General features: G+C 39.8%; 1 protein-coding gene across 9 annotated transcripts in view; it reads right to left on the bottom strand.

The window, feature by feature from the left end:
* The window catches only part of NUMB (NUMB endocytic adaptor protein), a 105,466-nt gene that overhangs the window by 3,088 nt on the left and 88,592 nt on the right, over nucleotides 1-13,786 (bottom strand). For 6 of the 9 annotated variants that reach the window (XM_067296513.1, XM_067296515.1, XM_067296517.1 and 3 more), the window contains 6 exons: nucleotides 10,436-10,510; nucleotides 8,365-8,505; nucleotides 6,305-6,506; nucleotides 3,685-3,984; nucleotides 1,702-1,851; nucleotides 678-821 (listed from right to left, as the gene is read on the bottom strand). In XM_067296513.1, the coding sequence (XP_067152614.1) occupies nucleotides 678-821; nucleotides 1,702-1,851; nucleotides 3,685-3,984; nucleotides 6,305-6,506; nucleotides 8,365-8,505; nucleotides 10,436-10,510 (1,012 nt within the window). The remainder of the gene's footprint in view (nucleotides 1-677; nucleotides 822-1,701; nucleotides 1,852-3,684; nucleotides 3,985-6,304; nucleotides 6,507-8,364; nucleotides 8,506-10,435; nucleotides 10,511-13,786) is intronic. The other 3 variants (XM_067296518.1, XM_067296519.1, XM_067296521.1) reach the window with 1 other exon arrangement.

The raw sequence follows: 13,786 nt of genomic DNA, 5'->3' as shown, positions 1-13,786 counted from the left end.
GTGGGAACTCTGGGAGGCAGAGCTTAGGGTCTCACTTTTGGGGGAAAGACCTGCTGATAATGGGTCTGGTACTCTCACAAGGCCAAACAGAACCTATTTCACTAGCAAGGTTGCTTTTTTCTAGTTGAGCTTTCACCAGGAAATGGTGTAAGTTTGATTGTAGCCTTCTAGCATAAGCATCCACATGGGTGACAGCCATTTAAATTCCCACCTCACATTGTATATAAATATAGACAAGGACTAAAAGGACAGACTAAACTTATTAAACAAAAGACATGAACTTCTAAAACCTTTAAGCACCTGACTTATTCTCTCCTTCTTTAGTTTGGTGGAAAGAACACACAAAAATTATTTTGGGTACACAGATAGAGAGATTCTTTCCCCTTCATCCCCAAATACACACTATTTCATTACTTCCTTTTTAAGCATCAGATTTTTCTAAAAAGCTGCCAAGATTAAAAAAAAAAAAAAGAAAGAAAAAAAAGCTAGCTTATAGACCCAGACCCAACGAGTTCATAGCTTCCCTCCATCCACTTGTGCAAAAGGCTACTACTTCCACCTTTTGTCACTGTTCCTTCCACTTTTCATTAAGTGGCATTGACAGTTGTCTCAAGGGCTCAATTACGCTTCTGATCCAAGTTCTCAGAGAAATGCACAGGATCTACTTCCAATCTTACCGGAGACCATGGCTGCAGCTCCAGTATTAGCAGCAGGAGCATGAGCCCAAGGATTGGTTTCACGAACTGGCATAACTGTGGACACTACAGCAGCTTGGGATGGTTTAGCAGCAAGCACACAGAAGGCAGAGGCAGTGCCATTAACTAAAATGGGAGCAGACAACATCAGTGCAATTAATTAATTCATGCAAGGCATGCACATGATGGGAATATTAGTGGGCCAGGTCATGCCTATCAACATACAACAATTTTAGACATGACAGTGGTTTGTGTAAATTAGCCAAACAGAACTGTGAGTTGATAAAGCTAGTACATTCCTATTCACCAAGCCAACTCTTGTTAACTGAACTGTGGGATGGTGGGGTTTTATGTACTTGATGAAATCCTGCATTCTGATAATACCTGCTTCAGACTGAAGTTAAATTTGCTGGTTTTATAGGGATATGGCTCACCAGAAGTTACAATAACATGATTAATTTTAGATTCAAAGGAAGAACAGATTTCAGATGCTAAGTAACAGTAACTACATTTAACAAGGAGAGGTTCTTTTCTCTCACTACTTTTGTATTAAAAAAAAGAAATCAGTGGACCAAAGCTCAGAGGCTATTAAGAATTCTATGGTTGGCATCTCTCCACAACTTATCACAGTGTTTCCACATGTGAAAACCAGCAATGATGTTCTTCCCTTCACACAATCTTCTTCCCCTGTGGGATTTTGTTCCTGTGACACAGTTCTTAAGGTTATTACACTTCAGTAGGCAGAATGTTAAATTGCCATTATCTCAAAGCCAGTCCCTTTTACAGGTAACTATCGTGTGGCAGGTGCATGAACTTTTAGTGAAAGATTAAAAACAAAAACACAGAAAAACCTCAACCGACAAGATGAATAAAGCAGGATGCATTCCTCCAAAATATAGATAAAGGACTACACAAGACATTAAGACAATGTGCTACTGGAAAGCAACATTATGTGCATTCAAGCCTCATTCAGCATGACCATCATGCAAGCAAAGAAATCACAAACCTTGAAAGGCAGGAGACTGTGGTGCAACTACTGTGACTGGTTTTGTCATGGGGGCTGAAGAGAAAGGATCTTCCGATGCTGCGCTGAAAGCGTTGGTGATCTGAGAGCAGAGGGCACTAATGCTGTCGACTTCCCCTTCTACCTCAGGGACTGAAAAGATAAACAAAAAATCATTAAATTAATTGGAAGTTTAAGGGAAACAAAAATAAGTTTGTTACAAATACTAATGTTAAATTGAAATATAACTAGTTCCTTTATCTCCTAGATGTTCTTTCTATTGATTTGAATGATAGCTTCTTTTAAATCTGTGGTAAAGATCTGACCGTAGAAATAGCCATATCAGTGTATTTTTTAAGTTAAGAGGGTAAGGAGATCAGAGTTCCAGATCTGAAGTCAGTTATTACTGCTTTTCTCTGATGGAAGAGGATGTTCATTACAGAAAATGAAAGTTTTTTTTCTATAGCTTTAATAGAGACTTAAATCTTTTGGTATTGAAGAGTGCTAAGTATATCAAGGATTTGGCACTAAGATTTGGCATTCTGTGAAACGAAAATGCTTATGATTGATAGATTTAACTGTTCCAACAACATACTCCCACAGTAACTAGATGAAGTTTAAACATGTTGCCAGTAATACACAGTGGCAAGTTAAGTCTACAGTTAGAGTGCTGATCGCCCCAGTACAGCAGTAGCTGAAATCCCTAGCTCCCCTATTAAAATTATGAAAAACAAAAGCTTAATGTTCAAATAAATGGATGATCTCAGTTTTAAACTAAATATATCAGCATACTGTGGATACAGTGACATTTGGAGTAAACTGCTGACTTACCAGATGTTCTCGTTATTTCTAATTGCGCTGCTTTTGAAAAGTGCTGATTATAAGTAAGTAAGTCCTTCATTACACAGAAGTGACATGAGCAGGCATAGGCAGCACAAATAGCAAAAAAAACCCATAGGATGAGTGGTATGACATGCACTGTACCTAAAATTCAGAGTAAGGCACACCCAAAAATTGATTCTTTGAGGGATATTCCAATAAAAATGATGTAGTGTGACAGTAAGCAGCACTGGCAGCTGCATACATGGGAACATCCTCAGAACAAATACAGACCATAGTGTGCTCAATCAGCATCACTTTTGTAAGCAATGCAGTACTAAACTGATTAACTCAATGCTGGTCTTAATGCACAGGCTACCAAATAAGAATCATAACAGAAGTCAGATTAGATATTGGTGGTGTTTTTGCCTTTGCTGCAGTAATTTTTATTTTAAAGCTTGGAACCCTAAAACTATCTCTGCTGCCAAATGAGAGCGCAGCTGTCCTACAGGCTAACCTAGTTGAAGGGATTCTAGGATATTATGCAAGGTACTAATCAGCCCAGATGTTTATGTTGGGATGATTCTATAAAATCCCACAGCTATCATGTGAAAACAGCACCACACATTACTGATACAGCTGGATATACCATCTAAAAAATTATTAGAGTAAGAAAAGTTATTATACGTAAGGAGGTGAAAAGAGGTTTCATTACTCTAAAAAGGAGGATTTCAGAAAGACGGAAGGACAGACGTGAGGAAAAATGTCACAGGATCCCATGACAAGTGGTGAAGGCCTTGGAGGGGTTTGTCTGTCAAAACACTCTGGCATTTGCTGAGCAACTGGTTCAGTGACTCAGAGGAAAGAACTGCACCTACTAAATCACCAACATCTATTCCTGGAGCACTTCAAGCTTTGCTCCAATGTTTCAAATACAGATTACAGCTGCTTGTCTTCTGCAGGTGAATATTGTATTTGAAATTCTTGCATGTTCCCAAACTAGATTTTTTCTGAACTGGTGTTACTGTCTGTTGGTGAGAAATGATCCACACTGGGGCAGGAAGGAGGATTTACTACAGCCAAACAGTGAGTTATTTAAAGCCACAGAAGAGGAAGGGAGGAAGAGACAACATAAGGTAATGTTTCGCTCAAACCATTTGGTTTTACCTGAGTTTTTCATAGGGAAGTCAGTCTTCCTTTGCACTGTTGAAGGCAGCTCGTTTATTCGCAAAGACAATTGGCGCTTAAAAGGAGACATCTTTTGGCTGAGGGCAGGAAAACCCCTGAAGGAACCTTGCCTGGCAAGCTGTTCTATAGGGGCATGCCTTCGAGGAATAGCGTGGGGATTGTTCATTTCTTTATCCAGGGAGGCAGCAACATCAGCAGTAGGAGAGGTTGGCGAGCCAGGAGAGGGGGCAGTGTTGTTTGGTGCAGCACTTGGTGCTACTGTTTTCACTTCTGGTTCCGCTGATGGAGGAAATAGAGTGAGGTTAGAAGAGTAAAGCAAAGTACTGTTCAACTGCATGCCCTCCCCTCACCCCTATTTTGTTTTGGAAAGAGAAATTGCAGGAATTTGTATCATTAGTACTTTTCCATAAAGGAGTTTCTAATACCACAGCAGAAAAGTCAGCTCTTTTTATACCTTCATTATCTTCATCTTGCCACTTTACCATACATCCAGTCTCCAAAGCAAAGCTTACTGAGGCTAGCCAGTTCATGGAATGATGGCCTCGTATGTATTCCTTCTAGCTACTGCTGAGGCCACTGCTTTAGAAATACCTGCACTTTATTTATGATTCAAACTGAAAAGTGTGTTGGGAGATTCCTTTATTTTGCCTCATGGAGAACTGGAAGAAGAACAGATTATGGCCAAAATCTTACCATTAACTGTGTTCAGTTAATGAGGGTGGTATTGCTCAGCAGCTGCAGGGAACAGAATCCAGCTTTAGGACCTTCTTTTAAAAGCTGCCCTCCTACCCTTGCAGAATCAGCAGCAGTAGCCAAACATCCTGCACAAGCCTCAGCAGGCCAAAGACAGCACTTAACAGGTTGGGCTGCATTCAGTGCTCAAACAGCAGCTCCCCATTTCTTCCATGGAATAGACTACAGCCCACATGGAAGTGTGCTGCAGGGTAGATCCCGCCTGCAAGATGGCAGGCCATGCTAACACCAGTTATGTTTACATGAAGCAAAGATACTGAGGTCCTGTGGCACCTCTTCAACTGAATTTAGCTGTAATGTTATTAGCCAGTCACTAGTTAGTTATACTGGAAACTGCAGTTTCAAGTCAGCTGCTTCATTTTTCAGAGTTCTGCATAATACCACAATGCTTTGGTTAAAACAGACCTAATTGTGGAAATGTAGGTTTAAGCCTAGTTTAGATCATGACACCTGTGATTAGAACAGCAATGGGGATTTTTCCGTCTCTAGGAACATTGTCTCTAACTCATGGCATAGATGAATCAGCTTTGGAAGCAATGAACACAGCTTTTGATATTAAAATAGGTCAACAGAGAGGGGGGGAGAAGGGGAAATTTTGCTATCCTAGGGTGAACTTATTTTAATGCATAGCTTTTCGAACTTCTTACAAAAAACAATGAGGGTTTTTTTGTTGTTGACACATCAACAGAATAACTAGAAGTCTAGTAAAGAGAAGAGTCACTCCGGAGATTTCTGAGGAGTTGGAATGGTAGGAGGAACTAATTATATTGTCTTGCAAACTTCACTACCCATGAGTTGCAGCTGCTCATTAAAGTGAAACTTTTCTAATCAGTCTTTCTTGGAAAGTATTTCACACACCTTCACTGAGTCAAGACTTTGACTCATGCCCTCAAGCAACAAAGGCCTTGCATTTAAGCTTCATTTAGCGCATTCTAAAACTAACGTATGGGAACAACGCATTCTAAAACTAATGTATGGGAACAAGCAGATGGATGATGAAAATGAAAATTAAAGTTTTGCAGTAGAGTGGCAGTATAAAACTTGCTGTGGAACCCTCTGAAACAAAAGTTCACTTCTACTGTAAGATGAGCTACAGACAGTATTTATTATAAGTATTTTCTGGTAGTCTTAAAACTCTACCATCTATAGTAACACTTGGGTAAGAAGTCCTTCTACTACCACATGAATTTGAGAACACTTCTGCATTTTAAATGGTTATGAAGTCAAATTTCTCATCTCAATCAGCCAGTAATTATTTTTGAATGTAACTCACTGTGCACCAGTTGAGTTACTTACTGTTTTTTATGGAAAGCACACTGATTGACCTGTTCTTCCCTCATGCAATATAATACTAAAAATAAACTTTGTAACCTACCTTAAAATAAAAATACATTTTTTTCCTGGTAAGAAAAAAAGCATACCGCTTTCTGTTCATTTACCGTAAGCTTTAGACTACAAAAAAGGATCACTTCAAGTCTGGTAAACTCATGTTGTCATATTTTTATACTATTTTTCTAATAAGGCCTTTTAGTATGGCACTTGCGATGTTCCCTGCCATAAAGCAGGCTGGTAAAACAAAACAGGAGCAGCTTTGTCCAGTTGCTTTCACATATGAAGCCACTCATACTTTTTCTAGAGGAGATATGGGAGAATGCCCTAGGAGTGAATCTGGGAGTGTTTTTTCATCTTGTGAAATGACAAGAGAGTTTAAGAATATGATTTGTACATAATGAGGCTAAAGAGAGGGAATTTTGCAAGGAAGTTAACCTTCAGTTCTGGGTTAGGCCCCAGTTCGTCTCAGTACTGTTTTTGCTTGCTTAAAGATTGTCCAAGTTGCACCCCGTACCTTTAGCATCCGGCATCTGTCTCAGAATTTCCTCTCTTTCTGCTTGTTCAGTAGCTGTAGTGACCCTGAATGACCCCTCTCTGGTAAACGTGGTTCTGCTGGCATCAAAGGTGGCAGTCACTCCACACTCCTTCTCTCGCTTCTGCTTTCGCTCCAGGCACGCTGCAAATGCACAGCCCACGGCATGACTCAACCTTTCCCCCTGTGCAAGACAACATTGCATCATACAGTAACTGCAGCAGAAACATACGTGTGTTTCAAGCATTAGGAGGTGATAAGTTGCCTTTACAAGAGGAATCTAACTAAGGCACTAAAGAGAACTACTGTAATTGGCCATATTGCATGGGACTTAAATTAAAGCTGGTATATAAAGACTTACAGCTACTAATGCACAAGCAGCGTTCAAGGCAGCCACCCAGAAATGAAAGAGATTGTCAGATAACCTGTTTAGTTCAACTGCTACTAAGATACTAGTGTGATAACATGTCTGCACGGGTCCCTTGCCTCTGGATATCTTTATGTACAAAGAAACTCTTGTGAAGCCATTTTATGCAGGTGTAAGTTCTGAACAATAAATGAAAGCTGTTCTCATACATGGAGAAAGTTTACAGAGGGCTTGGGGAGCACTGCTGTTGTGTGCAAACATGTGAAAATTAAGAGCACAGCTATGACTACTTATAGCTCTAATGGCCCGGACTAAATGCACAAACAAGTACTAAGAGTGCCTTTTTGAGAAACATATGCTATGTTCTTAAATTAGGCTTTATAATGGGTCCCAGAACAACCCTGATTTACTTAGCAACAAAAATCCCTGAGTGCAGCAGAGTCTTCTCACATGCAAAAATAAATATTATATTTATTATATTAATAAATATAATAATAGAATTTATATCGCATGTCATAAAGGCCCAGCCAAGCTGCTTCTGCATGCTTTTCTCTGTCCATTGTCTGCACCCGCCTGCCCCCAGCTTCCCATTTAGAAGACAGAAGACCCAGTGGTCCACAAAAGTGACATAAGGGATCCCCATGACTCAGGTTTAACTTCAGCTGGGTTCGTCGTAAGAAGAATAGAACAGATTTCACTGAGTAACCCATTACTGCTGCATACAAAATGCTTCTAAGTCTTCCAAAAGGCACTTCTATTATTAATCAGTGAGGTCAAAAGGATCCACTGTCCTATAACTGCAATAAAGAAATGAAATTCAAGTCAGAGGAAGTCTGGCAACCCAGCTGATATGGAAGCTATAGTTGAGTCAGAGGCGCTACTAGTACCACTGGCTTAACTCATCTGCTATAGTCAGTAACTGACTGGGAAGTTCTAATTTCACCATTTCCCTTCGAAGAGAAATAATAAAATGTCAAATATAATTGCTCTGAACATGCAGCTATGCAGAGTTGACTCTATAAATTTGCATATCCAGAATAATTTTCTATACTACTTACTACTAGAAGGTTTCAAGCACTTTGTATAATATAAGTGAGATTAGGAAGCTGAATGAGTTACCTAAGGCTACACAGCAAATGAGTGATGAAAGTAACCTACTTTCAAACCTTCTACTGGAAAAATCTCTCTTATCACTTAGAAGCAAATAGGATCTCAATTTAATTCATTTTAGCTCCATCCCTTAGTATTCAAATGACTTTCCCTTCAAGACAACATTTGCATACAAGAGGCTGCATTTGTAAGTCTATTTACTCACTATGATTTTTATCCTGGAAAAACTGTCACTGCTGTTTCAGTTTTTGGCTGTATACATTTTCAGAGGAGAATATCTTCTGTCTATTTTTAGAAGAGTAGTTCCCTTCTGCTAGAGATATCTGAGGCTGACTGCATTCCATTTACACACCACACTGCGCACCGTTTCTCTCCACAAGATGACATCACAGAGCGATGGCAAATAATTCAGATATAAAGAATTAGAAGTAAAATATTTTTCAAGGACTAAATAATATTTTAGCTGAAGTCAAAACTTATTGCAGTATTCTGCATAGTTAAATTTTCTGAGTGTAACTTCCAGCTAGAAGCAGGAAGAGTTGGCCACACACTATATTATACTTACTGTGTCCTTTACGGCCATAAAGCAGTGGCATATCCAGCGTCTTGTAGTGCCATCTCGACAGATATATGAGAATGCTCTGTCGAAGTTTCTGTCTGGTGCGCAGAAAGAAACCTTCTCTATTGTCTGATCAACTATAAGATCCTAGAGGAAAAAATCCCCCCACAACAAAAGAAATGTGAAGAAGCGTGGAGAAACACAAAGAAGTCACTTTCAGCAATAACTGCAAGATGAGTTTTACCAAAGAGAAGAAAACCTGGCTTGACTACAATTATCTGTCAAAAGAGCTCCCAACAGAAACTATTTCCAGTGCGAAACAAAAAAGGCAGGTGACATTTTCCGCCTGCCTGCTTTGGCAGAAGGGTGACCAGGCAGCCACTTCCGAATTCAGGGATGCAAACAACTGTTAGGATCGCTCCTCTAGACTATGGAGCTAGCGTGGGGAAAAAGGGAATTTTTCTTTTCTTTTCTTTTTATAACAGCTCTGGTGAGCCTAGCCATCAAAAAATCTTTACCATGGTTCAAACGCAATGCTCAAACTAATGGGAGAAGCCAGCAAGTGTGAGAAGATCTAGTAGCTCCTACACAGAAAGCAACACCTGAGAAGCCAATTAGCTAAGCAGGGACCGAATGCAAAAGTACCAGCCACACTGGCACTATCAGGCACCCCTGGTTTGCTCATGTGGACTGATGGGAGAAGCGTTTCTACCAAGGTGATAGTACAGTTTGAGAACTATGCTATCTCCATTAAAAAATTATCCAATATTTTGTCAGGATTGTTTCTTTTGCTTGGTGATTAGTACTTGGTACTTGTGCCAATGTGCACTGGTACTGGTGCCAACCACCAGGAGGCAATGTTATATACTCTTTTTAACCCTGTTCTTTTAATTACCTCCAGGGACTGCACAGCTTATAAAAATTCATTTTCAAGATTAGATATCTGCAGTAACATTTCTAAAAATACATTATTAAAAAAAAATTTGAGAAAAATCACTAGACTGAATTCACCTGCATCAATGTATTTGTATTAGAGACCGAATTCTTAAAAGACAGTAATTTTAGTGCCAATAAAACATACCATAAAAACAGCCCTGGAGATTTCTATCCAAAGAGCAGGCATTTGACCAGCAATCGTACTGCAGAGGGATATGAATTATCTCTACCTGCTCATCAGCTTTGGCTTGCAAAAATCATCTTTTATGCTGACAAAGTAAGTGTTAAATGACTTGAATATAAAATTAATTCATTTCAGACTAGTGAAGGAAAAAATTGCTCTGATAGCCATGTCACCTTATAAAATACTAGTAAGCTTACAGAGGCAATCCTAAAGCTATTATGTCTAATTGCCTACATCTAAGTTAAAACTAAGAATGATTTGCTGTTACTCATACACAAGCCCCTTTGTGCTACATATCAGGTTATTTCATAATAAAAATTGTAAAGCACAGTCTAGAAAGATGCAATGAATACATTAGTTTTCCACTTCAGACCAGTAGTTTAGGTATTACTATTAGAAATTATAGAATTTGATACCCAGTCACTACTTATCTCCAGACTGAAGGGAATTTAAGATGTTTAGTGAAGGCACAATCCTATTTCATTTATTCTCTTTATTGCATTTTTGGAAGCCAGTTCTTGTTCATTCAAACCCATTCTTCCTGAACTTAAATACAATGAAAATTATATTGTGTAACACAAATTTGCTCAGGTGCTACTTTTTCAGCCTTCTACAGTGGTAGAGAACAAAATCAAGGGACTCTGCAAGTTCGATGCCAGCAAAACTCATCAGGAAAAGATAATTCTTCTGGCAAATACAACAAAACCACAATTCCAAGCTTGCACTCCCTGCCACATCTTTATCAAATGTGGCTTGACAGTACTGTGGAATTAACTGTGAAAAAACTAACAGGCATACATATGCTTACTGAGCAAGAAATGATAAAATTATTTATATACTTATATCTTCCTTTCAAATACCATCATTTGCATTAAGATAAAGATTGGTGTCCATTTGAAGTTATAGCACAGATGTTATTATATAGAGACTTAGAACTGTTGTCCAGGGAAATCTAACCTTTGTTTTCTCATCTACAACTCTGAGTCCATCCGCCGAAACCCACAGGACTGCTTTAACTGCCTTCTTTCCAGTCTTTCAAAAAAGAAAAAAAGAAAGAAAAAACAGCTTTATGCCAATGGTGTCAGACTGCCACCCATTTCCCCTTTCCAAGAACCATAACATTAAGTGTAGATGAAGTCCACGTTCAGTAAGGTGCCCAAAGCCAGACACTCAATCCAAGTTGCAAAACATTCAGAGAACCAAGCCAAAGCCAGGATTTCAAAACCAGCACATAACGGGGATGGGGAGAGGGCACAGAACAGGTGGAGCCAAAAATAAGGTATACATTCATTTAAAGTAAAGAATTCAAGACTGACCAAGTGGGTGAAGAATTCCATGGAATAAAGAGTCAGATAACACTAATTCATAAGGAGTTACACCACAGGTAGCTTCTTTAGCACAAGTTTAAACACGGAAAATTCTTACCTGATATTTCCACAAGCCCTACCCTCTGCCCCAATAGTCGCATGGCACAATCATGGCAACACCTTAAACCAGTGTTAAAAGCACCCAAAAATCATCAGTTATTGTGTAATCAAAGTAATGCTAAGACAAATCATCCAAACAGGGTTCTCGAAATTACTAAGAGCTGAACGTGACACTTTCAAGAGAGATAGAAAATCATGGTTTATTAACCATTTGATGTGTAACTTTAAAAAACAGTTGTGTGCAGCAGGCTGAAGAAGCAGGGAAACATTCTGGCTATTCTCCAATATCTGACTGTGGGAACTTTCAGCTGCCACAAGCTGAGGCTGAGAGTAAAAGTGGGAAACAGTGAAAGGCTTCAAGAGCCATTTAAACTGCAGATTCTTTTGTAGACTGTTTACTGTTCAAGGAAAAGTCGCAAAACACAGTATAAACATGTGAGACAACATTCTTTTGAAACAAATTCATTGAGCAGAAAATAGGTACGACATGTCAACATAATTTTATTGCTTGTTACAGAGAACTACTACTGGAAAAAAAACCTCACTATTTTCAAATGCATTGCTGTAATTAACAACTCCCATGCTCTACTCTTTCGCCTTTGAGCCAGATAATAAACTATTCTCCCCCCACTTTTTTTTGATGCACTAGGTCAGCATAGTCTGTGGCTGCTAATGGCACCTGCCATGGACCACTGCAGGGAGGGAACAGAGCAGCAAATGAGAAAGGGGAGTAACAGTTAGTGGCTTTGTGCAAGAATTGCAATTTTTTTTATTAGCTCATTGCAGATGTCTATAACTTATACTCATAGGGCAAGTAATAGAGCAAGGACACATTCTGACATAAGCTACTGCATGTTCCAAGTTCACAACGCCGATTTTAACACCGTAAGGATGAAATATTTTTTCTATCTTAGAGTGATAAGTCTCCTGTTATATCACATTGGCTTCATATCAGAGTAAGCAGGAAGCGTGAGGAAAACCAGCCTGGCAGGACTTTTGTTTGATTTGGGGGAGGAAAGGAGGGAGGAAAACTATCTGTCCCAATTTCTGAGGCAGCAGTGACAACCAGAGCATTTACAGAAAGTTTGGTGAGAATGGAGAGTGGCACTGAGTTGTGCAGAAGAGTGATTAAAAGAGAGAAAATAAGCACAGCATGAAAGCAAGCTACAGAGAAGTGCTTGCAGGAGCAAGTTTCCAAACGTCCAACCTGCTGAATATCCCAGAGAAGGTTTCAAGTAAAACTGACAGATTTTGGAAGGCTTAATGAAATGAGTATTATTCACCAAGGAAGATGTGTTTAAAGTTGCCATTATACATACTAAAAATACTGCATCAATTAAAAGTCACTTCTGATTTTTGGTCTTAAAAGGCAGTAAGTATTGATGTCCACAGAACACAGGTCTATACTTTCAGCGCTCATCGAGCTTTCAGAGCTTAAAAATCCCTACAAATCCCAACAACAGATGGTTTGTAGAGATTTGTCTCCTTGAATTGTTTTAAAAAGGAGTACCACTTTCTCATAAATCATTAATTGTCTTAACATCTTTATTTCAAGCAAATATGAAAAATCAAGAGAAGACAAGGCCTGGGGGGAACTGTTTGGTTTAGATTACCATCATTAGAAGCAAACAGAGAAAACAAACAGAGAAATATGTCTTCCCAGCAAACAGTAAAAACCTTGTTTCTGAAGACTGAAATAGCAAACAGTTCCTGAAGTTTATATTAAACCGGCTGAGTTAAACTCAGCTGGGTACCTCCTAAAGCAGCAGAGAACTTCAGCAGAGTTAGTCCTCATCTGCTGCTTTACTACATGAGGATTTAGGAAAAGCTAAGACATGGAACTTCATTTCATACTTCTCAGAGTGAAGTGAAGAGGCTAGAGGGCCATCTAAAGCCCTTCTCTCACACTGGAAACATAAGGTTTCTACTGCAAGATTACCAAGCATAGGTTTTCCACACTAAGAGAAAAACAAAAACCACCTTTCTTTCCCATTCCCATCTTCTGGATTTATGGTGGATGCAAAGCCTGGAGCTGATAGGACATCCTCCCAATCTATACTTCCAAACCCACAGCTATCACTGCTAGGGGAAACATGATTTTTCCATCTACTGAATCCTACTTTAACCATGCCAGCTATGGATGTATAAAGGAACATACTTCACAGAATTGGTTTATATCAGTTTCGGAAATCAAAGTGCTCCTCTATTATAGGTGGGATATTGCCAAGTATATCATGATTAAAAGCGGATACGAGTGTTTTCACTCCTGACACACAGGGGACAAAGATCAGCCTGGATGCAAGACACCACATGGGAAGTGAGCTCCAACGCAGGACAGAGAACATTTATTCTATTTATTGTATAATGACAAAGTTGTGCCAGAGTCCAGCCGGAGCTGTGCCAGAGTCCAGCCGGAGCTGTGCCAGAGACCAGTAATCAGCACTGAAACATGCAGGTGACTAGAAACAGAAGTATTTCAAGCAAATAGACAATATCCATTGGATCAAAGTCACCACAAATTTTGCTACCAGGAGACTCATTTAGACATCCATCATGAGCATCTTTGTCAGCAGCTCGTCTTCAAGTTCTAGCGCTCCCGGACAGCAAACACTGCTGAAGCAAAGCCGCTCACGGCACCAAACCCCAGCAGTCTGATTTGTCAGTGCTCAACCAGCAGCATGAGAAACCTCACTTCGTAGCACTTTGTAGCAGGACACCCCTCCGCCCCACTACAGGATTTGCTATTTTGACCGTTTTCCAAGTCAGCAGAGGCCTCCGCGGAGGGGCAGCAAGGCACCTCCGGCAGCAGGCAGGGCCCTGGGGGGCCCGGGCAGGAGAGGAAGCTGAGCCCCAGCCCGGGGTGCCAACAGAGACAAGAAAG

This window comes from Apteryx mantelli, chromosome 4 (assembly GCF_036417845.1).
Source record: "Apteryx mantelli isolate bAptMan1 chromosome 4, bAptMan1.hap1, whole genome shotgun sequence".
NCBI lineage: Eukaryota > Metazoa > Chordata > Aves > Apterygiformes > Apterygidae > Apteryx > Apteryx mantelli.
This window is presented reverse-complemented; position numbering and strand designations above follow the sequence as displayed.